This window comes from Ranitomeya variabilis, chromosome 8 (assembly GCF_051348905.1).
Source record: "Ranitomeya variabilis isolate aRanVar5 chromosome 8, aRanVar5.hap1, whole genome shotgun sequence".
In the NCBI taxonomy this organism is placed as follows: Eukaryota; Metazoa; Chordata; class Amphibia; order Anura; family Dendrobatidae; genus Ranitomeya; species Ranitomeya variabilis.
The window spans coordinates 20,947,828-20,974,105 of record NC_135239.1 but is presented as its reverse complement, the minus strand read 5'-3'; the positions used below and the strand labels follow the sequence as shown (position 1 = coordinate 20,974,105).

Sequence of the window (26,278 nt, the reverse complement as noted above, 5' to 3'; positions counted from 1 at the left end):
GTGTTTTACAGATGATGTGGTATGCTTTGGATCATGAGCTGTACCACGTCTTCGCCATACTTTTCTCTTTCCATCATTCTGGTAGAGGTTGATCTTGGTTTCATCTGTCCAAAGAATGTTCTTCCAGAACTGTGCTGGCTTTTTTAGATGTTTTTAGCCTTTTTATTCTTGATGCTTATGAGTGGCTGCACCGTGCAGTGAACCCTCTGTATTTACTGTCATACAGTCTTCTCTTTATGGTAGATTTGGATATTGATACGCCGACCTCCTGGAGAGTGTTGGTCACTTGGTCGGCTGTTGTGAAGGGGTTTCTCTTCACCATGGAGATTATTCTTCTATCCTCCACCACTGTTGTCTTCCGTGGGCGCCCAGGTCTTTTTGCATTGATGAGTTCACCAGTGCTTTCTTTCTTTCTCAGGATGTACCAAACTGTAGCTTTTGCCACTCCTAATATTGTAGCAATTTCTCGGATGGGTTTTTTCTGTTTTCGCAGCTTAAGGATGGCTTGTTTCACCGGCATGGAGAGCTCCTTTGACCACATGTTTACTTCACAGCAAAACCTTCCAAATGCAAGCACCGCACCTCATATCAACTCCAGGCCTTTTATCTGCTTAATTGGGAATGACATAACGAAGGGATTGCCCATACCTGTCCATGAAATAGCCTTGGAGTCAATTGTCCAATTACTTTTGGTCCCTTTAAAAACAGGGTGGCACATGTTAAGGAGCTGAAACTCCTAAACCCTTCATCCAATTTTAATGTGGATACCCTCAAATGAAAGCTGAAAGTCTGAACTTCAACTGCATCTGAATTGTTTTGTTTAAAATTCATTGTGGTAATGTCTATAACCAAAATTAGAAAAATGTTGTCTCTGTCCAAATATATATGGACCTAACTGTACCTGTCTATAAGAAGCAGAAGACAGTAGTCTAAAGGTATTTCTTAGTAAGTAGAAGTCTTGAGAGGTCCTGCAAAGTTACAAAGCCTTTTAGGGCTTTTTTTGTTTCTTCTGCTACTGGGAAAGCCGGGGACAACTGCTACCGGGAAAACTGGGGACAACTGCAACCGGGAAAGCTGGGGACAACTGCTACCGGGAAAGCTGGGGACAACTGCTACCGGGAAAGCTGGGGACAACTGCTACCGGGAAAGCTGGGGACAACTGCTACCGGGAAAGCTGGGGACAACTGCTACCGGGAAAGCCGGGGACAACTGCTACCGGGAAAACTGGGGACAACTGCTACCGGGAAAACTGGGGACAACTGCTACCGGGAAAGCTGGGGACAACTGTTACAGGGAAAGCCGGGGACAACTGCTACCGGGAAAGCTGAGGACAACTGCTACCGGGAAAGCTGGGGACAACTGCTACCGGGAAAGCTGGGGACAACTGTTACCGGGAAAGCCGGGGACAACTGCTACTGGGAAAGCTGGGGACAACTGTTACCGGGAAAGCTGGGACAACTGCTACTGGGAAAACTGGGGACAACTGTTACTGGGAAAGTTGGTCACATTTGCTTCTGGAAAAGCTTAGAACATCTGTTACTGGGAAAGCTGGGTACATCTGCTACTGAGAAAGCGGGGCACATATTATTCTCTGTAAGTGATGTCATACAGCTTTACTAGGCTTCTGCATGGAATATCTTCATAGTTATACAGTAGGAAAATAAAATATGTGATACGCTGACAATTTTACAAGTTTTCCCACCTGCAAGGAATGGGGAGGTCTGTAATTTTTATCGTAGGTACACTTCACCTGTGAGAGACAGAATCTAAAAATTGCAAAATCGGCAGTGTATCAAATACTTATTTCCCCCCCCCCCCCTGAGTGAGCATATAAGGAGAGGCGTAAAATGAACAATAAGAGTACAATACTTTATTAGAAATAATTTAAAAGAGAAACAATGTTAAAAAAAGTGGCAATATAGTGCGAGGTGATGAGCCGAAGTAAGTAAGTGGCACCACCAGAGGGCAGGCAAGAGCAAGATAAACAATGTAGTCCAAGATTGAAAATACAGAAATAAGTATCAACATAAATAAAACTTGCATCCAGAGACTAGAAAAAAAATCACATAGTGTATTAATTATATTTCTATAACCCTCAAAATGACAGTTAAAGTGCCTGCAATACACATGGGATAGAGCGCTGGAGCAGAGATGTTCTTCAGACCATAGTATCCTACAGTGATGTAATAAACAGATCGTACCTCACCGTGCGATGCTGACACTTCGGGCTCATTTCCACTTGTGAGACATACGTCCGTATCTCCAGAGCGGAGCGTGCGGCCGCACAGCAATACATGCAGCTGCACGCTCCACTCCTAAGTGCCGGCGCCAGAAGAGGGTTTTAACCTGCGAGACACGGACGTATGTCTCGCAAGTGGAAATGAGCCCTTCCCCAAGTTATTGTCCCCACTGTGTAGGACAGTGATGGGCAACCTTTTGAGCTTGGTGTGTCAAAATTCACCAAAAAACCGAGCATAACTTGGGTGGTGTGTCACCTTGATAAAAAACCATAATTTTGCAACATGTATAGTTTAAATAACAAATCTGTATAATTATAATTATTTAACTTACCTGCTTAGTGACTTCTTTGTTCATCTGTCAGTTGTTTTCTTTTGTTGGTCTTGCTATTATTTAACTTGTGTGGGGTGCCGTGAACTAAGATAAGTGAGGGGGAGGGGGAATTCTTGCGATGGCGAACCTGTGGCACTCCAGCTGTTGCAAAACTACAATTCCCATCATGTCTTCACAGCCAAAGCTTTTGCTTGGAATGGCCAGGCATGATGGGAATTGTAGTTTTGCAACAGCTGGACTGCCACAGGTTCGCCATCACTAAATTTAGTGACTTGCAGATGTTAAATTTGTAGAGCTTTTTACAAATTTAAGGATGGAATTAGATTGGCTCTTATGAAGGTGGAGCTGCCTGGAAATGTATTCCTTCCTTTCATCCTCACTTTTTTTCAAGAGCTGGGAATGATTAGTTTCAAAATGTCTATTTACATTCCACGTTCTGCTTACTACCGTTTCACTACATAGAACGCAAAATGATCTGCCATTTTTTTCTATAATGCCGTACATCTCAGTCCATGACTCTTGAAAGGGTCGGCTACTGCTACTACTGCAGCACCCCAGAGTCCTGGTTGTTGCAGTACTGTGGCTCCGCCACTATGGGGAGCTATGGTACGTCTGATTGCACTAAGGAGTTTCTCTGACCAGGTACATTTTCACCACACTTCACACTCCGGCCACCAGGGGGGGTGGTCCTATCTAGTAGGCCACTCCTCACAACTCTGGTAAAACTGGGGGTTGGACAGGAAGACAGGGAGAAGTAGCTGGGAAGAGCTAGTGAGAGGACCTGTCAGGGATGGGATCCTGGCAGACTCCTCAGAGCAGAACTAACCAGTAAACAACGGGAATACAGAAAAGGAGAAATACCAGAAGGGGTCCTGCTGCTAGACCGAGGCAACATCCTTCTGAGGCGCAAACAGTCGGTGGCCGGAACGCCGAGCAAGTAAGAGACTTTAAGTACATTGCAAACCACGGCAGGACAGCTAATTACAGGTTGGCTGTCTCACTTAACACCTAAGCAGACAACGGAGGCAGCTGTGGGAGAGGGGCGACTCTAGGGTCCCGGAAGAACTCCAGGCCTACCCCGTCATACGGGTGCGTCCTACCATATCATCTGGAGGACGGAGAAAGAACAGTAGAGACAGAAAGAAACAGTTGTGAGGACTATCCCGGGAGCTCAGCAGGGAAGAACTACAACACACAGCGCTAGAAGGTAGATACTGATTCCCACCTGTAAGGAGGAACTCCTGATGTGTCGTTGGACCGGCCGGTCTCTGAAAACCCAGTTAACAGCGCTCTGGACTGAGGTCTCCAACATCTTCAGTAAAGAGGTAAAGAGACTGCAACCTGGTGTCTTCATTATTTACCGCGACCTGCACCGTTACAACACCACTTATTGCACCGGACGTCCCCCACTGACAGACAGGGCCACGGACCGGGTCTAGCCACCGTGACAACCCCAGGACTGAGATCTCAGAGGCCCGGCTCCGGGTATCCCCTCGGCCCTGCGGTGGTGTGGGGGCGCTCCAACTTGGCGTCACGAACAGGATCTACTTAAGCCTGAAGAATCAGGTCATGTGTGCCTTGGAACCGTGATTTATCGTGCTTGGACTGTACTTTATTGAGAGAACTGTGTTCTACTGCTTGCCGCGGAGAGTTACCGCCAAAATTCGCCATTGCCGCGCGCGGAGGGAGGCGCCTTAGCTACGTGGGCGGGATCAGCCAAAAGAAGCGCGGAACGGAAAGCGCGGTAAGGCGCCAATCCCGGAAGAGGAACTCCGACCCCCAGCAGGTTAGTGGGAGGAAGGGACAGCCATGTCTGAGTCGGGAGGAGAGGAGGTGGCGGTCGCAGCCGCGGACGCAGGGGCAGCTCCGGTCCCCGCAGCGGGCGAAGCCGCAGCCCTAATACCGCCACTGGCTGCCGCAGGGCCCGCTGCCCCCATCAGCCAGTCGGACACCGCCGCTAACGCAAAAGCCATAATGCCCTTCTCCATGCCCTACCTGCCCGGAGCGACCTGGCTCCCACGATACTCTGGGGAGGCGCATACATTCACTGACTTTAAAGAAGGGCTCTGCAGCCTGCTCGAGTTCTATCCCCTAACCGAGCCCCAGAAAGTCCATATGATAACCGGCCAACTCTTTGGGGCGGCTCTTAGAGAATTGAAATCCTGGCCCGCTGAGGATAAAGGAACTGCACAACAGATTTTTGCCAAGCTTAAAGCCACCTTTGATACTCGCACTGCTACAGAAATTAAACTGATTTTTTATGGATGCAAACAAAGGTCACAGGATAGCTTGCGGGACTATGCCCTTAATCTCCAGGAAGCGATGCGGGCCATTAAGCAGAGTGACCCCGGCAGCATGCAGGATGAAGATAAAATCCTGAAGGAGCGGTTCATTGAGGGGCTCCTGTGCAGTCACCAGCGGGGCCAATTGCACTTTCTGGCCATGCAAAATCCAGACTTGACTTTTGTGCAGTTTAAAGATAAAGCTATCCAGGCATTGCAGGAGCGACAGCCCAGCCGCGCAGTAACACCCAGGCGCCCCGCTCTCACCTACCACCAGGAGGTGGCATCGGATACCCCAGTTGCCGCGGAGGCCGACGCCCAGAGCTTCGAGGACGACTCCCCCGCAGGACTTCGGCTCCAGATGCAAGAGCTAACTAAGAGCGTCGCTGCCCTGGCCCGGACGGTGCAGTCCCTACAGGAGGCCCCCAAAGAGAAGATCCAGTTGGCTTCCAGCCCGGAGGATGTCCCTTGGATGCGACAGAGGAGGACTCCGCCGACCAGGAGCCGGCCCGACGACCGCTTCCACCAGGATGGACGACCCATCTGCCGCCGCTGTCACCAGGTGGGCCATCTTGCAAGGTACTGTCCTTTAAACGAGCAACCCCTGGGGCAAAGGGCCAACCCCCAGGAGTAGGACGGTCAGGCCCGCAGCATTGGAGAACCAAGTATATTGGAGGACGACCAGTTCTCCCTGTAGTGATTGATGGAATCCCCTTGAATGCTTTGCTGGACACCGGTTCTCAGGTGACGACTATACCTTACGTGCTCTACAAACGGTATTGGGAGGACGCTGATATTACTCGTGGCCCTGACGATGATTTCACCATAATCGCCAGTAATGGTCAGCCGTTGCCACAAGTGGGGTATAAGGAGGTCACCATCAAAGTGGGGCGGGTGGAATTGAAAGCCCAAGGGATTGTGATTGTAGATATTGATCGTCGAGAATGTAATCCCATGATGACTCTTGGTACTAATGTTATAGAAAATTGTCTTGCAGAAGTGATTGTTTTGTTGCAACAGGTGGCAGAAAACGCTGGCCACAGTGAGCAACGTGCCCTGCAGAAGGAAATCAGAGCTCTGATGCAGAGACAGCAGGTAGAGCTGACTGGTGGTGAGATTGGTCGTGTCACTGTAAGTGATTCAAACCCCATCGCGATACCTCCCAAGAGTGAAATGTTAATATGGTGTCGAGCAGCCATAGGCCTCAGGGGTAAGGACTACCAGGCCTTGGTGGAACCTGTATATTCAGACAATAGGCCTACTGTTCTGACAGCCCGGGGGGTGGTCGACGTCCGACAGGGGAGAGTGCCTGTACGTGTCCTCAATTGTGGGGAGGAAGAGGTCCACCTAACCAAGTATACCACGCTCGCCAAACTGTTCACTGTCAATAATAGTGTAATACAGACACCTGGACCCTTGGTCCCGTCAAACGTGGCGGAGAACAAAGGTTCTGCAGAGCACTCGAAAGACTGGTGTCGGGAATTGCATGTGGGCACTGACTCTACCCCATCTCATCAAATACAGGGGGCTTACAGGGTAGTACACGAGTACGAGCAGGTATTCAGCAAACACCCCTCAGATTTTGGGCAGGTGAAAGGGATCCAACATCACATCCCCACGGGAGATCACCGACCCATAAAAGAGAGATATCGCCCTGTACCCCCAGCTCATTACCAGTGTGCCAAGGACATGTTGCGGGAAATGAAGGAGGCTGGGGTGGTGAGAGACAGCTGTAGCCCCTGGGCAGCTCCGTTAGTCCTCGTTAAAAAGAAAGATGGTACAATGAGGATGTGTGTTGATTATAGGCAGTTGAATCGCATTACACATAAGGACGCATACCCACTGCCCAGGATAGAGGAATCTCTGGCTGCTTTAAAATCTGCTAACTACTTCTCTACCTTAGATCTCACCAGTGGGTACTGGCAGGTTCCTGTGGCGGAGGCGGACAAAGAGAAGACGGCCTTCACGACGCCAATGGGCCTCTGTGAGTTCAACTACATGCCCTTCGGATTGTGCAATGCTCCCGGAACGTTCCAGAGGATGATGGAGAGCTGCCTGGGACACCTGAACTTTGAAACCGTACTGCTATATCTGGATGACGTCATAGTCTTCTCTAAAACCTACGAAGACCATCTGAAGCACCTGGCCGAGGTGTTCGAAGCCTTGTCCAACTTCGGCCTAAAAGTGAAACCGTCCAAGTGTCATCTGCTGAAACCTAAAGTGCAGTACCTGGGCCATGTGGTGAGCGCTGAAGGAGTGGCCCCAGACTCCGACAAGGTCACAGTGATCAAGGACTGGCCAAAGCCCAGTGACCTCCACGAAGTCCGGCAGTTCCTCGGGTTGGTAGGTTACTATCGGAGATTCATTAAGGATTTCACCAAGAAGGCCGCACCCTTGCAAAATCTGCTGGTGGGCCAACCAAAGAAGACCAAGGGGAGGAAAACCCCCTTTGATTGGAACGAAGAGCTGGAGGAATCCTTCACCTGTTTGAAGTCGGCACTGACGGGAGAAGAGATACTGGCTTACCCCGAATACGATCAACCGTTTGTGCTGTACACAGATGCCAGTAATGTGGGATTAGGAGCCGTGCTGTCCCAGGTTCAGAACGGCAAAGAAAGGGTGATCGCTTACGCCAGCAGGAAACTCCGTCCCACGGAAAGGAACCCTGACAACTACAGTTCCTTCAAACTGGAATTCCTTGCCCTTGTCTGGGCAGTGACAGAGAGATTTAAGCATTACCTGGCCGCTGCGAAATTCACCGTCTTCACGGACAACAATCCGCTAACGCATCTGGATACTGCCAAACTCGGGGCTTTGGAACAGCGGTGGATGGCCCGGCTGTCCAACTATGATTTCACCATCAAATATCGGGCAGGACACCAGAATGCCAATGCCGATGCTCTGTCCCGAATGCCCAATCTACCAGAAGTGGGAGAAGACCCGGAGGCACTTGAAGAGGTGGAGCTGCCTGCCTTCCATCGCCCCAAAGCCACTCAGAACTCTCACCATGTGAAGAACAGGCACAAGAACCAACCGGATGCCACGCTGAATCCCCTGCCCCACCACGGATGGGCAGAAACCCAGGATAGTGACCCCGCGGTCCGTCAGGTGAAGGAACTCTTGACGCAGGCTGGGTTGCACCCTGGCCCAGATGATCCACAAGAAACTCAACAGCTGTGGAAGGGGAGAAGCAAACTGTTTATCCATGATGGCAAGTTGTGCAGGAGGAGCATCGACCCACGTACTCATGAATTGGTGTGGCAGATAGTGGTGCCAAGGCGAGATGCGCCCATGGTTCTGGGAGCCTACCATGATGGAGCCGGACACTTCGGATGGAGGAAGCTAGAGAAGCTGCTCCGAGGGAGGTTCTATTGGATTGGCATGAAGAGAACCATTGAGAAGTGGTGTCGAGAGTGTGGTCCGTGTAGTCTGCGAAGGAAGGACCGTGACAGTCAACGGGCTCCCCTGCGGCCTATCATCACCAAACGGCCGCTCGAACTGGTCGCGCTGGATCATGTGAAGCTGACGCCTAGCCGGTCGGGCTATATCTACGCCCTTACCATCGTGGACCACTACTCCAGGTTTTTGGTGGTTGTGCCTGTCAAGGATCTAACAGCTAGGACTGCCGCCAGGGCCTTCCAGCAGCACTTTTGTAGACCCCATGGCTACCCAGAGAAAGTACTGACCGATCAGGGGCCTGCATTCGAAGCGGAAGTGTTTCAAGAATTCTGCCAGTTGTACGGGTGTAAGAAGATCAGAACTACACCGTACCACCCCCAAACCAACGGGATGTGCGAGAAGATGAACCAGGTAGTAATCGATTTATTGAAGACCTTGCCTGTGGAGGAACGGAACCTGTGGCCGACAAAGTTGCCTGACTTGGTGGATATGTACAACCACATCCCAGTAAGTTCCACCAACTGTACTCCAGCGTACCTGATGCGAGGAAGGTCTAGTCGGTTACCCGTTGATCTGGACATGGGGGTCCTAGTACCCGAAGATACCTCGCCGGAGGCAGATTGGGATACAGAAAGGCAGCGAAGATACCGCGAAGTACAGGAGTGTGTGGAGAGAAGTCTCGCCCAGGCTAGGCAGAAACAAGAAAGGGACTACAATCAACACGCTCCTGCGATTCCCCTGTCACCTGGTGAGCAAGTGCTTAAACGAAAGAGGAGGTTACACAAGCTTGATGACCAATGGGAAGCGGAACCGTATACCATCTTGCCATCCGACTTCGACAACACTAAGGTCTGTCTCATCAGCAAGGACAGAGGGGAGACCTCGACAGCGGTATCCAGGGATCACCTTAAGGTCTGCCCCGATAAGTTGAAAGAGAGGGGCACGGCCCCAGAAATCTCCCCGCCGGTAGAAAAGGAGAAGATGTTCCATACTGTCCTTGGTGACTTTCCCCAGTCCTGGACTCAGATAAATCAGGCCATCGCGGTACCTGTTCTAACGTTTCCACAGCCGGACCCACCAGAAACAACGGTGGTACCAGATCATCCGGCCCCGCAACCTCAACAAGCCTTGCCTGAAGAAGCCATGCCAACCGTTGAACCGGCAAATCCTCCCTCTGCTATCAGTGAGCCTGTCGTACCCACTGTTGATAGCAGCAGCTCTGAGAGCCCCAACCTGCCAGTGCTACCCAGACTCACTAGAAGTGTAGTTAGAAGACAGCGCACTACACCAGCGGTAGCAAGCATAGCGGGCCCTGTTAGGCCAATAGCAACCCCTGCGCTGCGAAGGTCCACACGCAGCACTCAAAATCAAACTCCCCTCCGCTACAAACTTTGGAGGTATTAATAAGGGCTGCTATTTAATTGAAAATGTTGTATATATATCTTTTTGTTACAGGTTTTTAAATGGATGGTGAATTGCTCAAAAACTTTCAAAAAGGGGGGCCCCTTTGTTTACCCGGGGTCCCCGCTGTTTCAATCACTGAACTGAGAGTCATAAACTGTGCATGACCTAACTTTTGCAACGTTCAAGAATCCTCACCTCCCGTAAAGGGAAGCCTTGTTATGTTCAATTGTTATGCTATTTCAAAAGTTTGTGTGTTTCCTGTTAACATGTATTATTGTTCTTGTTTTCCCAGTCCCGGAGTACTGGATTTAACCGGGGGGGAGTGCAGCACCCCAGAGTCCTGGTTGTTGCAGTACTGTGGCTCCGCCACTATGGGGAGCTGTGGTACGTCTGATTGCACTAAAGGAGTTTCTCTGACCAGGTACACTCACACCACACTTCACACTCCGGCCACCAGGGGGGGTGGTCCTATCTAGTAGGCCACTCCTCACAACTCTGGTAAAACTGGGGGTTGGACAGGAAGACAGGGAGAAGTAGCTGGGAAGAGCTAGTGAGAGGACCTGTCAGGGATGGGATCCTGGCAGACTCCTCAGAGCAGAACTAACCAGTAAACAACGGGAATACAGAAAAGGAGAAATACCAGAAGGGGTCCTGCTGCTAGACCGAGGCAACATCCTTCTGAGGCGCAAATAGTCGGTGGCTGGAACGCCGAGCAAGTAAGAGACTTTAAGTACATTGCAAACCACGGCAGGACAGCTAATTACAGGTTGGCTGTCTCACTTAACACCTAAGCAGACAACGGAGGCAGCTGTGGGAGAGGGGCGACTCTAGGGTCCCGGAAGAACTCCAGGCCTACCCCGTCATACGGGTGCGTCCTACCATATCATCTGGAGGACGGAGAAAGAACAGTAGAGACAGAAAGAAACAGTTGTGAGGACTATCCCGGGAGCTCAGCAGGGAAGAACTACAACACACAGCGCTAGAAGGTAGATACTGATTCCCACCTGTAAGGAGGAACTCCTGATGTGTCGTTGGACCGGCCGGTCTCTGAAAACCCAGTTAACAGCGCTCTGGACTGAGGTCTCCAACATCTTCAGTAAAGAGGTAAAGAGACTGCAACCTGGTGTCCTCATTATTTACCGCGACCTGCACCGTTACAACACCACTTATTGCACCGGACGTCCCCCACTGACAGACAGGGCCACGGACCGGGTCTAGCCACCGTGACAACCCCAGGACTGAGATCTCAGAGGCCCGGCTCCGGGTATCCCCTCGGCCCTGCGGTGGTGTGGGGGCGCTCCACTACCACTCCCTTTACTCAACTTTGGTTTCTTATTTTGTGGCTTCTCCATGAGAGAATATTTATAGTTAGCCCTGCAATTAGCAGAAATAGGGGTTAATAAGGATGCACCACAAACAGTAATGGTGGTGAAATGGAGTCTGTACTGCAAGATGGCGTTCCTAATGGCGGGAAACGGCACCCATAGCACAGGCCTCTTCCAGCCTCCCCCTCACTTATCTTAGCAATTGGCCAATGACAGGGCCTGCAGACAGCGATCACAGGGCCTCCAGACAGCGATCACAGGGCCTCCAGACAGCAATCACAGGGCCTCCAGACAGCGATCACAGGGCCTCCAGACAGCGATCACAGGGCCTCCAGACAGCGATCACAGGGCCTCCAGACAGCGATCACAGGGCCTGCAGACAGCGATCACAGGGCCTGCAGACAGCGATCACAGGGCCTGCAGACAGCAATCACAGGGCCTGCAGACAGCAATCACAGGGCCTCCAGACAGCAATCACAGGGCCTGCAGACAGCAATCACAGGGCCTGCAGACAGCAATCACAGGGCCTGCAGACAGCAATCACAGGGCCTGCAGACAGCGATCACAGGGCCTCCAGACAGCAATCACAGGGCCTGCAGACAGCAATCACAGGGCCTCCAGACAGCGATCACAGGGCCTCCAGACAGCGATCACAGGGCCTGCAGACAGCGATCACAGGGCCTGCAGACAGCGATCACAGGGCCTGCAGACAGCGATCACAGGGCCTGCAGACAGCGATCACAGGGCCTCCAGACAGCAATCACAGGGCCTGCAGACAGCAATCACAGGGCCTGCAGACAGCGATCACAGGGCCTCCAGACAGCAATCACAGGGCCTCCAGACAGCGATCACAGGGCCTGCAGACAGCGATCACAGCGCCTGCAGACAGCAATCACAGGGCCTCCAGACAGCGATCACAGGGCCTCCAGACAGCGATCACAGGGCCTGCAGACAGCAATCACAGGGCCTGCAGACAGCGATCACAGGGCCTGCAGACAGCGATCACAGGGCCTCCAGACAGCGATCACAGGGCCTCCAGACAGCGATCACAGGGCCTGCAGACAGCGATCACAGGGCCTGCAGACAGCGATCACAGGGCCTGCAGACAGCGATCACAGGGCCTCCAGACAGCGATCACAGGGCCTGCAGACAGCGATCACAGGGCCTGCAGACAGCGATCACAGGGCCTGCAGACAGCGATCACAGGGCCTGCAGACAGCGATCACAGGGCCTCCAGACAGCGATCACAGGGCCTCCAGACAGCGATCACAGGGCCTCCAGACAGCGATCACAGGGCCTCCAGACAGCGATCACAGGGCCTCCAGACAGCGATCACAGGGCCTGCAGACAGCGATCACAGGGCCTCCAGACAGCGATCACAGGGCCTCCAGACAGCGATCACAGGGCCTCCAGACAGCGATCACAGGGCCTCCAGACAGCGATCACAGGGCCTGCAGACAGCGATCACAGGGCCTGCAGACAGCGATCACAGGGCCTGCAGACAGCGATCACAGGGCCTGCAGACAGCAATCACAGGGCCTGCAGACAGCGGTCTACTCAGGCCTCAGAAGTGCAGCCTGGGACTTCTGGCCGGCGCAGCAGGGAGCAGCGCAATGCCACCCAAATAACAGAGCTAGGGCGCAGAGCGGACTCTAGGCATGGGCCGGCGAAGCAGCGCAATGCCGCCCAAACAACACAGCTCCGACGCAGAGGCCTGGGACTTCCGGGAGCTGAGCCGGGCCTACCGGAAGTCCCAGGCCTAGACGCTCTGCACCGGAGCTCTGTTGTTTGGACCCACAGACCTCCTGCATGGCATCCGATCCGATAAAAAATCGGATCGGATGCCATGCAATGTAAAGATGCAATTTCTATGGGGCCGCGGCCGGCGTGTCACTGAAAATGACTACGCGTGTCATAGGTTCGCCATCACTGGTGTAGGAGAAAGCAGATCCTTTATCACTGGCTTTGCCATTCAGAAAAGATGGGCGACAACTATTACTTAGATATTTCCAACTCCAGCTTTCTCATTAGCGGATGTAATTTAAAAAAAGCTGCACTTATTAGTTATTGTCACCACACAAGTACGCGGGAGATTAACGAATGATGACGAACCTTATTACAGCTATACGGCTGGGGTCACAGGGGTCATATCGGATTCAGGTCACCAATATCCATCACGACAATCAAATATCGAAGAGTGTTCTATAGAAGAGTCATATAGGTCAAAGTGCATAAAATAACATGTGCACATAACTTAGGGCAAGTTCACACTGTGCATAATTGATGCATTTTATCTGCAGGAAATATCTATGTGTTATATGTGGATTTTGCATCAGATTTAAACCCTTTTCCTTCACAAACGTTGAATTTTGGCACCGAGTCTGATGACTAAGTTGGTAATGTAATGTGCACCTAAATCTGCACGGAGAACATGTGGATTTCCCCTAACAATGCACAGAGTGCTGCTACACCTGCTTATTTACACATCTTGGAAATAGGCAAGACTTGATCTCTGGCGCCACTTATTGGGGGTAATACTCCTAAAAGTTAATATTGACCCTTAATGAGCCTTACCGCATAAGTAATAAGCCAAGCTAGATACTCTATTTACGGCTACGTGTTTTGGGGTCTTTGCTGTTGTGAACTCCGTTTTCAGGCTCCCTCTTGTGGTCACAGATGGTATTGTGTGACTTTGGTTTTTTGGCTCCCCCTGGTGGTTTGGTTTATTATCCTGCGGGTCTGCTGGATCAGCTGCCTCGTTATTCACCAGGGAGGCTCCTATTTAGCTCTGCTTCACTCCCACTTGTTGCCGGCTGTCAATGTATTCAGTGCTATTCTGATTACTCCTGATTATCTCGTTTTCTGCCTCTTCAGGATAAGCTAAGTTCTGTTTGAATATTTTTTGCTCATCTGCCTGCAATATGATTTCTGTGTATGATGAGTCTAGTCCAGCTTGCTAACATGTGATTTCTTTTTGCTGGTAAGCTCTGGGGTACGGAGTTGCTTCCCCCGCACCGTTAGTTGGTGCGGGTGCTCGAGCAATCTCTGCATGGATATTTTGAATAGGGTTTTTTATTGACCGCACAGTTTCCTTCCTATTTTCTGCTATCTAGTATTAGCGGGCCTCATTTGCTAAATCTGATTTCATCTCTGCGTTTGTGCTTTCCCCTTAACTCACCGTTAATATTTGTGGGGGGCTAATCTATATCTTTGGGGTCTTCCACTGAGGCAAGTGAGGACTTACTTTCCCTCCAGGAATAGTCAGTTTCTCAGGCCGTGACGAGACGTCTAGAATTTTTTAGGTAACGTTCCACGGCTGCCTATAGTTGTTTGCGGATAGGATCAGGTTGTGGTCAATCTAGTTACCACTTCCCCAGAGCTAGTAGTCTGTTCAGTTACTTAGCTAGTCCGACCTGCGATCCTTGCCACTAGGATCATAACAGTACAGCCGGCCACAAGTGGGAGTGAAGCAGAGCTAAATAGGAGCCTCCCTGGTGAATAACGAGGCAGCTGATCCAGCAGACCCGCAGGATAATAAACCAAACCACCAGGGGGAGCCAAAAAACCAAAGTCACACAATACCATCTGTGACCACAAGAGGGAGCCTGAAAACGGAGTTCACAACAGTCGTTTGCACGGGATCCCTGAAAATATTGTTTCCGACAGAGGATCCCAGTTTGTGTCTAGATTTTGGCGGACCTTTTGTGCTAAGATGGGCATTAATTTGTCTTTTTCGTCGGCCTTCCATCCTCAGACGAATGGCCAAACCGAGCGCACTAATCAGACTTTGGAAACCTATTTAAGATGTTTTGTTTCTGCTGATCAGGACGACTGGGTGACTTTTTTGCCATTGGCCGAGTTTGCCCTTAATAATCGGGCTAGTTCTGCTACTTTGGTTTCGCCTTTTTTTGTAATTCAGGGTTTCATCCTCGTTTTTCCTCGGGTCAGGTGGAGTCTTCTGACTGTCCTGGAGTGGATGTTGTGGTGGATAGGTTGCATCAGATTTGGAATCATGTGGTGGACAATTTGAAGCTGTCACAAGAGAAGGCTCAGCGCTTTGCCAACCGCCATCGCTGTGTGGGTCCCCGACTTCGCGTTGGGGATTTGGTATGGCTGTCTTCTCGCTTTGTTCCTATGAAGGTCTCCTCTCCTAAGTTTAAGCCTCGGTTTATCGGTCCTTATAAGATTTTGGAAGTCCTTAACCCTGTGTCATTTCGTTTGGACCTCTGTTATGACCCCAATGGCAGAGGGTCTCAGGAATAATTGCTAAGTCTGCAAACACAAAAAACCAGCTCATAGGGCAGTGGTAACTGGGCTGACCATATATCTAATCCTAGCACCACAAATAACAGCAGCCGGGGAACGTACCTACGTTGATTCTAGACGTCTCGCGCCAGCCGGAGAACTAACTAACCCTAGAAGGGAAAAGAAAGACCTTTCTTGCCTCCAGAGAATAGACCCCAAAAGTTGGATACAAGCCCCCAACAAATAATAACGGTGAGGTAAGAGGAAAAGACAAACATAAGAATGAGCTAGGTATTTAGCAAAGAGAGGCCCACTAGCTAATAGCAGAATATAGAAAGATAACTTATATGGTCAGCAAAAACCCTATCAAAAATATCCACACTGGAAATTCAAGAACCCCCGAACCGTCTAACGGCCCGGGGGGAGAACACCAGCCCCCTAGAGCTTCCAGCAAGGTCAGGAATCACATTTAGTACAAGCTGGACAAAAATGAGAGCAAGCAAATAACCCAAAAAACAAAGAAGCAGGACTTAGCTTAATTTTGCACGAACCAGGACCAGCAGATAGGAGCAAACAGAATGTGTCTGATTACAACGATGCCAGGCACTGGACTAAGGATCCAGGAGGTTTATATAGCAACACCCCTGAAGTAACGACCCAGCTGGGTGCAAACTGAGGGAAGAAAATCCCAGAGTCATATCACTAGTAACCACAAGAGGGAGCCAAAAAGTCTAATTCACAACAGACCTCCCGGCATCGTTTGCTATTCATAATGTGTTCCATCGGTCGTTGTTGCGGAGGTATGTGGTGCCTGTGGTTCCTTCGGTTGAGCCTCCTGCCCCTGTGCTGGTTGAGGGAGAATTGGAATACGTGGTGGAGAAGATCTTGGATTCTCGTATTTCTAGACGGAGGCTTCAGTATTTGGTTAAGTGGAAAGGCTATGGTCAGGAGGATAATTCCTGGGTTGTCGCCTCTGATGTTCATGCGGCCGATTTGGTTCGTGCCTTCCATGTGGCTCACCCTGATCGCCCTGGGGGTTTGGATGAGGGTTCGGTGACCCCTCCTCAAGGGGGGGGGGGTACTGTTGTGAACTCCGTTTTCAGGCTCCCTCTTGTGGTCACAGATGGTATTGTGTGACTTTGGTTTTTTGGCTCCCCCTGGTGGTTTGGTTTATTATCCTGCGGGTCTGCTGGATCAGCTGCCTCGTTATTCACCAGGGAGGCTCCTATTTAGCTCTGCTTCACTCCCACTTGTTGCCGGCTGTCAATGTATTCAGTGCTATTCTGATTACTCCTGATTATCTCGTTTTCTGCCTCTTCAGGATAAGCTAAGTTCTGTTTGAATATTTTTTGCTCATCTGCCTGCAATATGATTTCTGTGTATGATGAGTCTAGTCCAGCTTGCTAACATGTGATTTCTTTTTGCTGGTAAGCTCTGGGGTACGGAGTTGCTTCCCCCGCACCGTTAGTTGGTGCGGGGGCTCGAGCAATCTCTGCGTGGATATTTTGAATAGGGTTTTTTATTGACCGCACAGTTTCCTTCCTATTTTCTGCTATCTAGTATTAGCGGGCCTCATTTGCTAAATCTGATTTCATCTCTGCGTTTGTGCTTTCCCCTTAACTCACCGTTAATATTTGTGGGGGGCTAATCTATATCTTTGGGGTCTTCCACTGAGGCAAGTGAGGACTTACTTTCCCTCCAGGAATAGTCAGTTTCTCAGGCCGTGACGAGACGTCTAGGATTTTTTAGGTAACGTTCCACGGCTGCCTATAGTTGTTTGCGGATAGGATCAGGTTGCGGTCAATCTAGTTACCACTTCCCCAGAGCTAGTAGTTTGTTCAGTTACTTAGCTAGTCTGACCTGCGATCCTTGCCACTAGGATCATAACACTTTGCCCCTCATCAGTGTAAAGCAGGAAATCTGATTTAGCTGGGTACTTAAAGGGGTTTTCCAGACTTGGGGCTCAAGATTGAAATCACTCTCTGTGACTGCAGACTTGTGAATCCTCACATCGTGCACAGTCAGAATTCTCCGGTGATGGTACCGAGAGCTGGCGGTCATGTGGCAGCGACTTGCAAACATCCGGTCACATTCCAACTAGACCTGCCCAAATTCACTATGGAGAGAGGCTGCACACGTCTAGTCGGCATGTGACTAGTTGCAGTGATGGAGAATCCTGAAAGCGCATGCAGCCTATTTACCAGAGAGCTGTCCGACTTCACAGAACTCACTGACATTGTGTGATATCTTCTCGGCACTTTCCAGGGGAAGTACATTTTCCTTTCCAGATTTGCACCATTTTGTAATAATTTCTGACAATATTTGTGTGCAGCTTCCGCCCTTAGGTGACTGATGGGACGATACTCAGATCCGACAGAGCAGAATCCTGGGTGCAGACAACACGTTCTTTGCACCTAAAGCTGCTATTAAAATTCGCGCCGTGCCGCCGCCCCCTCCCCCGCACGTCGCTGTTTGTCATATAATTACATTAAATACACTGATTAGACAATACAATATCCGCGGATACATTAAGTCAGGAGGATGAGATTAAGACTTCTCCGTTCTGGGTTCGGGTGACCTCTTATAATGCACCAGGCATAAATCTGCATTGTCACCAGTTCTGAGGAGCTGCGCACTGTCCCCTGCTGAATACATAATGAAAAGCGTATGGATCTCCCTGAAATCCTGCTCGGCGAGGACGCGGCGGTCTATACGCTTCATATACTGTATATACAGACGTCGCGCCAGTACATGTATACACATGGGGGATAACAGGTTATTTGAACCTTTTACAATCCAGACAAACATTATCCTATTTCCTGGCACCAGATCCTACATTTATTGCCAGCGTACACTCACCGGCCACTTTATTAGGTACACCATGCTAGTAACGGGTTGGACCCCCTTTGGCCTTCAGAACTGCCTCAATTCTTCGTGGCATAGATTCAACAAGGTGCTGGAAGCATTCCTCAGAGATTTTGGTCCATATTGACATGATGGCATCACACAGTTGCCGCAGATTTGTCGGCTGCACATCCCAAAGATGCTCCATACAAGGCAGGATGGATCCATGCTTTCATGTTGTTTACGCCAAATTCTGACCCTACCATCCGAATGTCGCAGCAGAAATCGAGACTCATCAGACCAAGCAACGTTTTTCCAATCTTCTACTGTCCAATTTCGATGAGCTTGTGCAAATTGTAGCCTCAGTTTCCTGTTCTTAGCTGAAAGGAGTGGTACCCGGTGTGGTCTTCTGCTGCTGTAGCCCATCTGCCTCAAAGTTCGACGCACTGTGCGTTCAGAGATGCTCTTAGGCCTACCTTGGTTGTAACGGGTGGCGATTTGAGTCACTGTTGCCTTTCTATCAGTTGAAGTTTTGCAGCCCGTGCATTGCTCTATGCAGAGCCCCATCTTGAATGGCGCGGGGATGCCCATGCTCGGCCTATGCCCCATTCATTGTCTACGGGACTGATCTGGAAATAACAGAGCACTGCGCTCTCCAGTCCCATAGACGATGACTGGAGCGGAGGCTGAGCATGTGCATCTCCGCATTGTTATTTCGAGACTGGGCTCTGCAGAGAGTGGTTTCAGGATTGCTGGCAGCATGAGTTACCGTTCGCGGCCTGTAGGGGGCAGCATGACTCTTCTGCACAGGACACTATAGGTGAGCTCAGAACCAGAGAAGGAGGTAAATCTTGTGGGGTAAAGGGATTGCCCACCTGTACAGGTGGTATATGATTACGGGTGGTGTATGACACGCTCTGTGCACGGTCTGGCGGTATTTCTGAAGCCACAATATGACACTAGAATAATTAGTAACACAAATCAAAGTCAGCCGCCCCTCCATAGACCCCTCTTTGGGGTACCTGCCACAGAGAAGACAGGACTAGGCTGGCTGAATGAGGGGCCATTACCTGCAGCTTTAAAGGGATATTCCGGTCTAAGACGACCCTTTACCTATCCATTAAGATTTATTTATAATTGTTAGATCAGTGCGTTCCCCATTCAATACTATGACCAGGAGCCGTAAAATGGAGCCGATGGTCGCATTCTAAATCTACCGCACGGATGCTCCGCGCTCACCTCCCAATCATCGTGGCCATAGACTAGAATGGAGCAGGAAAGTGACTCCTGGAGTTGGTGCGAATCAATTGATAGGATCCATCGGCCACGTCGGATGCCCCTGACCAGGAGCCGGGAGACCCTCCTCTCACCTGACAGCGTCCGCCGCTCTTCTGGCGATTAGCCGGCCTGGCGTGACATCATAATTGCAGTAAATTGCACAGGTGACGTCGTGCCAGTCCGGATAATCAAGACAAGAGTTTTCTTTCCTTCCAGGAGAGAGCTAAATTGCATGTTTTTCCCATGGAGCTTTGCTAATAAGTCTCCGTACTGCGCAGGTCTTTATAAGGGGCTCCGGACCCCCCTACTGACAGCAAGCAAAAATGTAAAAGTGATGAGAAATTGAGACAAAGCAAATTGTAACATTGCAGAACGTTTCATTACAGAACGATTACACTTTATTTATATCCATAAAGTATCCGAATAAAAAAAGACGATCTTTTTATTAAAGGGGAATGACCATTTTACAAGATCCGCTCGTTCCCTATGTGGCCGCTGAGCGTTGCTCTCACTTTTCCTGCCCCCCATGGAGAATGATTGGCGCCGTTGGTTGCAGAGAGCAGCTGCGTTTATCCATTTCCATCATATCAGGCAGATTTGTGTGTTGCCATAAAAAGGGCATAAAGTCCCCCGTCCATGGAGCCCCGAGGAGCGGCCGCAGGTATCGTGCGCTGTCATGAGACGACACTTCAGGGATGGATCATAAGAAAGTCGTAAGCCGCCCCTTCACGTGCTGCAATGTGCTATAAGGCGAAGGAGCAGATGTAGCGGTGTCTCTGGCTGCAGCCGCTGAGCTGCCATTCTCTGCTTCTCCCGACCAGGACGCAATTGTCCGATTCCCGAAAAACAGATTCAGTCTTTTTAAAGTTACTAAAAGTCCTCGGTTGGCCGTTCATCCACCGCCAGCTGGAGGGATCCCCCGCCCGTCTGAGCCCTAAAATAGAGACAGGCATAGATTTATAAATCCGTATCACTAATTCTTGGGTTTTGCAAAATTAGGGAAGCATGACCACACCTGTCAGCGATGGAATGAAGCTGCAATACCACACACAACCTGAAGATAGGGGTGGCGCTGTTTATGAAAGGAAGCAGCCATGGTTGTCTAAGGACAGGTGCAGATGACCGTATTATCGGCTCAAGTGCAATTTGACAAAACATCACATCGCACCCAGACCAATGTTATTCTATGGGGCCCGTGCACATGTCTGTCCGAGAATCTGAGGAAAGAATCGTAACATGCAGATTGATCTGATATTCAGATTGCACTCTGCCATGCAAGACAATTAATGCGTGGAAATCATGAGACTGCACTCGGATGATTTCCACGTACTGTCACAATGGAGAAGATGGAGACACTTTGCTCTCCATCTTCCCCTCAGTGTGCTCCGATTCTCTCATCCAAGAAAATTAGATAATAATATTCAGATACTCTGATCAAACTTGATCAGTGTGTTATTTGCATAATCGCCCCAATTCTTTTGGATGGTAAACCCTACGGCCGTCTGCACCTGCATGGAAATCGGACTGCACTCAGATGTCATCCGAGTGCAGTCTGATAATTTCCATACACTTGTATGGTCAAGTGCGATCGGAATATCAGCTCAGACTTGGCATGCAGCGATTTTTTTCCACTCAGTCCGAGAAAAAAAAATCAAACGTGCGCTTCCCCATAAAATAACATTGGTCCAGGTACGATCTGATCTGATGTTTCGCTGAATCGCACTCGGACCGATAATCCAGCCGTCTTCCATTACACTGTACAATCTCGTTACTATTCTCAGCCTTACCGATCCAAAATGGCTTTTTGCTGGCAAACTTCCAGAGCCACCTCATGTCTGCTTCCGACTGCACGCTGGTTATGTGGCTGCCTTCACTAGAAATGTACAAAAGTAAAGTATTAGACTTCTCCCATAATACATAATGTCATGTAAGCGCAAAGCTCCTGTCATCTGCTCTGATGTCATACTATCTATATGTGAACACCGCCCAATCAGTGGGTGACACAAGAAAAATGCATTAATTGTGAGAAGAGAAACCTTTGGCACAAATGGAATCTTGCTGATAATAGTTACATTTATTGAGCCAATATGAGATAGAATTCAAGCCAACGTTTCGGCCCTCGGGCCTTTATCAAGGTTATCGGCGTAGAACATAAAACGTATCACAATTTAATATAAACAGAGAAAACCTTTTCTACATTTATACTGAATCCATCATTATACCTAATATCACTAGATCTTCTTTTTATATTACAGTGACTATTTACTTGGGAATGAAATCCCCTTCACCATGCAAACCTCCTACTAACAGGAAGCAGCGTCTATTATCGTTATATAATATCCCATACATTTATGTGATTTGTTCTTGTCACACTAGGAGACGTCCATGAATTTTCTTTTTCTCTGCGTATATTAAATTGTGAAACATTTTATGTTCTATGCCGATAACCTTGATAAAGGCCCGAGGGCCGAAACGTTGGCATGAATCCTCTCCCAATAAATGTAATTATTATCAGCAAGATTTCATTTGTGCCAAAGATTTTTCGTCTCACATGCACTAATGGAATCACACGATTGGACGGGTCCCTGCTTGCTGCAAAATCAACGTACTCCTCGTCCCTGTGCTGCTGGGAGCCCGACACCTTCCAATATGTCTACGCTTAGGAGAATCCACTTCAAACTCTTGTAGAAGAGGAAAGTCAACGGACAGACATCGACCGTGCTAGTTTCTCCTGTGCAGAAGGTTTCAGGGTCCCAGAGGTCCCGCCAACTGATGGGACCATCCAGCACTTGGAGGAATGGGTAAAGGGTCAGCTGTTAGACATCCACAAAACATGCCATGATTGCCCGTGTTTGTCAGGCAATGCCTGCATGTTTTGTGGCCAACAGCTGCACAATATGCGTCCGCTGGCACTCGAGCACCCGCGATATTCGGTGCATACCCGAGCACCCTAGTCAAACGTGAGTAACGAGCACTTGCACTCATCACTAGTAGCTGCTGCCGGTCATGGTGGAGTGAGGTCTATTCCAAGTTTGGCTTAGAGGGTCTAGTGGTAACTTGTTCTGGCCTTTGCCAGACGACCTAGGATGGCGCCCAACATTCATGAATCCACGTGGGACCCCAACATGAATGATCCGGTCAGTGTCCAACACAATCTCAGCGCTCTCCTGTGATAGTGCGGGGACATCTTACGTTCTTGCACAGCGGCGCTCCGCGTCCTCCCAGGTGGATTTCTGACGATTATCGAGGTGATAGCAGCGTTTCTGGTGCAGCCTCCACCGCGCAGGACATATTCTTGGATTCTTGTCCTATGAGACAGGCAGAAGGATTAATTAATCATAGTGATAAATGGAATGTAAGAAATTCAGCGACATAATCAGATTTATCGCGTTCTGCTCCTGCAGTAACGTCAGTCTGCAAACTATCATCTAATGGGAGAAGATGCAGCGGCACCCACCAGATACAATGTCACGCTGACCCTCCACGCACAATGAGTTATTATACAGGGAGGCGTCATGTATCACATGGAGCAACGTGGAGACGCATGATCCATGATGCAGCTTCCATGGGGCTCAAAAGAAGGGGGTTCCTGATATATATATATATATATATATATATATATATATATATATATATATATATATATATATATTCCAAGTGTCCAGAGACATCAGGGGAGAGCAGCGAGATATTCTGGGAGGTTGGTGGCATGTATGGCGCAGAAATATGGTGAAGTGTAATGGAGGAGAAGGGAGCAGTCTTCTCACCTATGCCCAGTCTAAGGTGCTGCACAGCAGGCACCATGAGGTCACTAGACTGCACAGCAGGCACCATGAGGTCACTAGACTGCACAGCAGGCACCATGAGGTCACTAGACTGCACAGCAGGCACCATGAGGTCACTAGACTGCACAGCAGGCGCCACGAGGTCACTAGACTGCACAGCAGGTGCCACGAGGTCACTAGACTGCACAGCAGGCACCATGGTGTCATTAGACTGCACAGCAGGCACCATGAGGTCACTAGACTGCACAGCAGGCACCATGAGGTCACTAGACTGCACAGCAGGCGCCACGAGGTCACTAGACTGCACAGCAGGTGCCACGAGGTCACTAGACTGCACAGCAGGCACCATGGTGTCATTAGACTGCACAGCAGGCGCCACGAGGTCACTAGACTGCACAGCAGGTGCCACGAGGTCACTAGACTGCACAGGAGGCGCCACGAGGTCACTAGACTGCACAGCAGGTGCCACGAGGTCACTAGACTGCACAGCAGGCACCATGGTGTCATTAGACTGCACAGCAGGCGCCATGAGGACACTAGTCTGCACAACAGGCACCATGAGGTCAATAGACTGCACAGCAGGTGCCATGAGGCCACTAGACTGCACAGCAGGCACCATGAGGTCACTAGTCTGCACAGCAGGCACCATGGGGTCATTAGACTGCACAGCAGGCACTATGGGGTCACTAGACTGCACAGCAGGCACCATAATGTCACTAGACTGCACAGCCGGCACCATGAGGCCACTAGACTGCACAGCAGGCACCATGAGGACACTAGTCTGCACAGCAGGCACCATGAGGTTACTAGACTGCACAGCAGGCGTCATGAGGTCACTAGACTGCACAGCAGGCGCCATGAGGCCACTAGACTGCACAGCAGGCACCATGGGGTCATTAGACTGCACAGCAGGCACCATGGGGTCACTAGACTGCACAGCAGGCGCCATGAGGCCACTAGACTGCACAGCAGGCACCATGGGGTCATTAGACTGCACAGCAGGGAACATGAGGTCACTAGACTGCACAGCTGTGGGAGAAGCGCACTATGACGGCATTATACTGTGGGAGGAGGGATCGGTGAGGGCATCATACTGTGGGAGGAGGGATCGGTGAGGGCATCATTCTGTGGGAGGAGGGCACTATGACGGCATTATACTGTGGGAGGAGGGCACTATGACGGCATTATACTGTGGGAGGAGGACACTATGACGGCATTATACTGTGGGAGGAGCGCACTATGACGGCATTATACTGTGGGAGGAGGGCACTATGACAGCATTATACTGTGGGAGGAGCACACTGTGACGGCATTATACTGTGGGAGGAGCACACTGTGATGGCATTATACTGCGTGGGGGAGGGCTCTGTGCAGCCAGTATGCTATGAGAGGCCCTGTAAGGGTATAATTCTGTGTGCAGTGCTGTGAGTATACTGTATGAGGGAGCTATGAGGGTATCATACTGTATGGAGAGCGGTGAGAGTATACTGTAGGAGGGGATTTTAGGGTATCATACTGTCTGAGGGGCTGTGGGGGTATCAAACTGTATGAGGGGGCCGTGGGGGAATCATACTGTGTCTGTGGGAGGCATCTTTGGGGCATTATACTCTGTGGAAGGGCATAGTGGGACTGGCATTCTGTGTATGGAGGCATCTTACTGTACTGGGACCAAGAAAGGGGTGTCATACTGTATTCTATATACAAAGGAAGGTTGCACTCTATCATGCTAAAGCATGTCAATGTGGAATATGTGAAATTTGAATAGCAATATGGCTTTGGAGGATTAGGAAAAAATATTTGGCCAAATTTTATGCTAAGCGTCTCATATTTTTTCCTAATCCTCCAAAGCCGTATTGCTATTGAAATTTCACATATTCCACATTGACATGCTTTAGCACGATAGAGTGCAGCCTTTTTTTGCACATTGTATATGGAGGTAGCTCCTCCTGGTATGCACCTGTTCACACTAGTCTGGAGGTGCCAGTCAGTTTCTAGTCTTTTATACTGTGTTCTATGACCCTCTCTCCTATCTTTCAGTGGGGGGTACATATGTCGGATGTCACCCCGCACAGCACTTCCTACAAGCGCCGTCTCTCCTAGTTGTGGTTTGCAGGGGTGGGCCGAGGCGGGAAACATCTGTAACAACAGCACGTGCACAAGAGTGGCCTCAATTACTGACAGCAAGCAGAGGTCTTACAGGTCAGGAAGCTGCAGGACTTTTTGGTGCAGAATGAAAAACTCTTATTTACGTTTGGAAATGTCCCTTAATATATGTCCTAAAATATCAGATAATGAGTCCAGAAACTTGTAATTTGTTGCCTTACCTGTGCAGTTACCTTCTTTGTGGCATTATTTGTCCGGTGCCCTGAATCCACTGAGGCCGTATCCTGCAGGGGGCGCTCATCATCATAAATGGAGAAGTTAAGGGGTGCTCCGACCAGCCAGACGTCTCCTCTCCTGCGGGTCTGTTGTCCAGGAGATGTCGCCCCCTGATACTAGGAGATAGAGGAGATACTCTGTAGCTGAAGTAGGTGATACATCTAGCCATTGTTCCCCGGCCTCCCGAATATGCAGGATACTGCAGCACAGCCCTATAAAAGTGAATGGGGCCAGCTGGAGAGTGCAGCAAAACAAGGTGAAGGGGCCGCAAGCAATGATTTGGCCTTAGTCTCCGGATTGAGGGAGTCGTAGATCTCAGACTGCAACCATTGAAGTGATGGCACATGATCCAAGTAGATGCAGATACCCCTGTAGGGCAGACCATTGATTACACTGGTCTACAAAAAAATATAAAAAAATTTCTGGCATGGACTTTAAGAACAGTTTTAAACTAATTTGAGGGTGCTGAATTCAAATCTGATCTTATAGTTTCTCTATCACATCATGTTTTTGCGCTATAGGTATATAGCCCATTTTCATGAATTCCATGATAAATATAAGTAGTGTAGGAAAAGTGCCGGTTTATACGGTTCACTAAGGTAAATTTAGTTTTCATTTAGTCTCCCAAAAAATGTGAGAATATCTTTGCTTTCTTTGAACATGCATAATTCCCATTTGTTATGATAACACCCTTGTTTTCTGTGCTACTGGGACAGTAGAGCTACAGCAGAGCATTGGGTGAAAACTGAATGGCCTCAGCGACAGA

At 49.7% G+C, this 26,278-nt stretch overlaps 2 protein-coding genes across 5 annotated transcripts in view; both read right to left on the bottom strand.

The window, feature by feature from the left end:
• The window catches only part of C8H1orf87 (chromosome 8 C1orf87 homolog), a 61,477-nt gene extending 42,028 nt beyond the window's left edge, over window positions 1–19,449 (bottom strand). Inside the window, exons 1-2 of one of the 2 annotated variants that reach the window (XM_077276874.1) lie at window positions 19,310–19,449; window positions 13,094–13,183 (exon numbers count right to left, since the gene is read on the bottom strand). The gene's annotated coding sequence lies outside the window, so the exon portion shown is untranslated. The remainder of the gene's footprint in view (window positions 1–13,093; window positions 13,184–19,309) is intronic. The other variant, XM_077276875.1, reaches the window with a different exon arrangement.
• A 256-nt stretch (window positions 19,450–19,705) lies between these two features.
• The window catches only part of LOC143787805 (FRAS1-related extracellular matrix protein 1-like), a 146,009-nt gene continuing 139,436 nt past the window's right edge, over window positions 19,706–26,278 (bottom strand). For 2 of the 3 annotated variants that reach the window (XM_077276869.1, XM_077276868.1), the window contains 4 exons: window positions 25,458–25,628; window positions 22,541–22,656; window positions 21,136–21,221; window positions 19,706–20,282 (listed from right to left, as the gene is read on the bottom strand). In XM_077276869.1, coding sequence (XP_077132984.1) covers window positions 20,092–20,282; window positions 21,136–21,221; window positions 22,541–22,656; window positions 25,458–25,628 — 564 coding nt within the window. In that variant the 3' untranslated portion in view covers window positions 19,706–20,091. The remainder of the gene's footprint in view (window positions 20,283–21,135; window positions 21,222–22,540; window positions 22,657–25,457; window positions 25,629–26,278) is intronic. The other variant, XM_077276870.1, reaches the window with a different exon arrangement.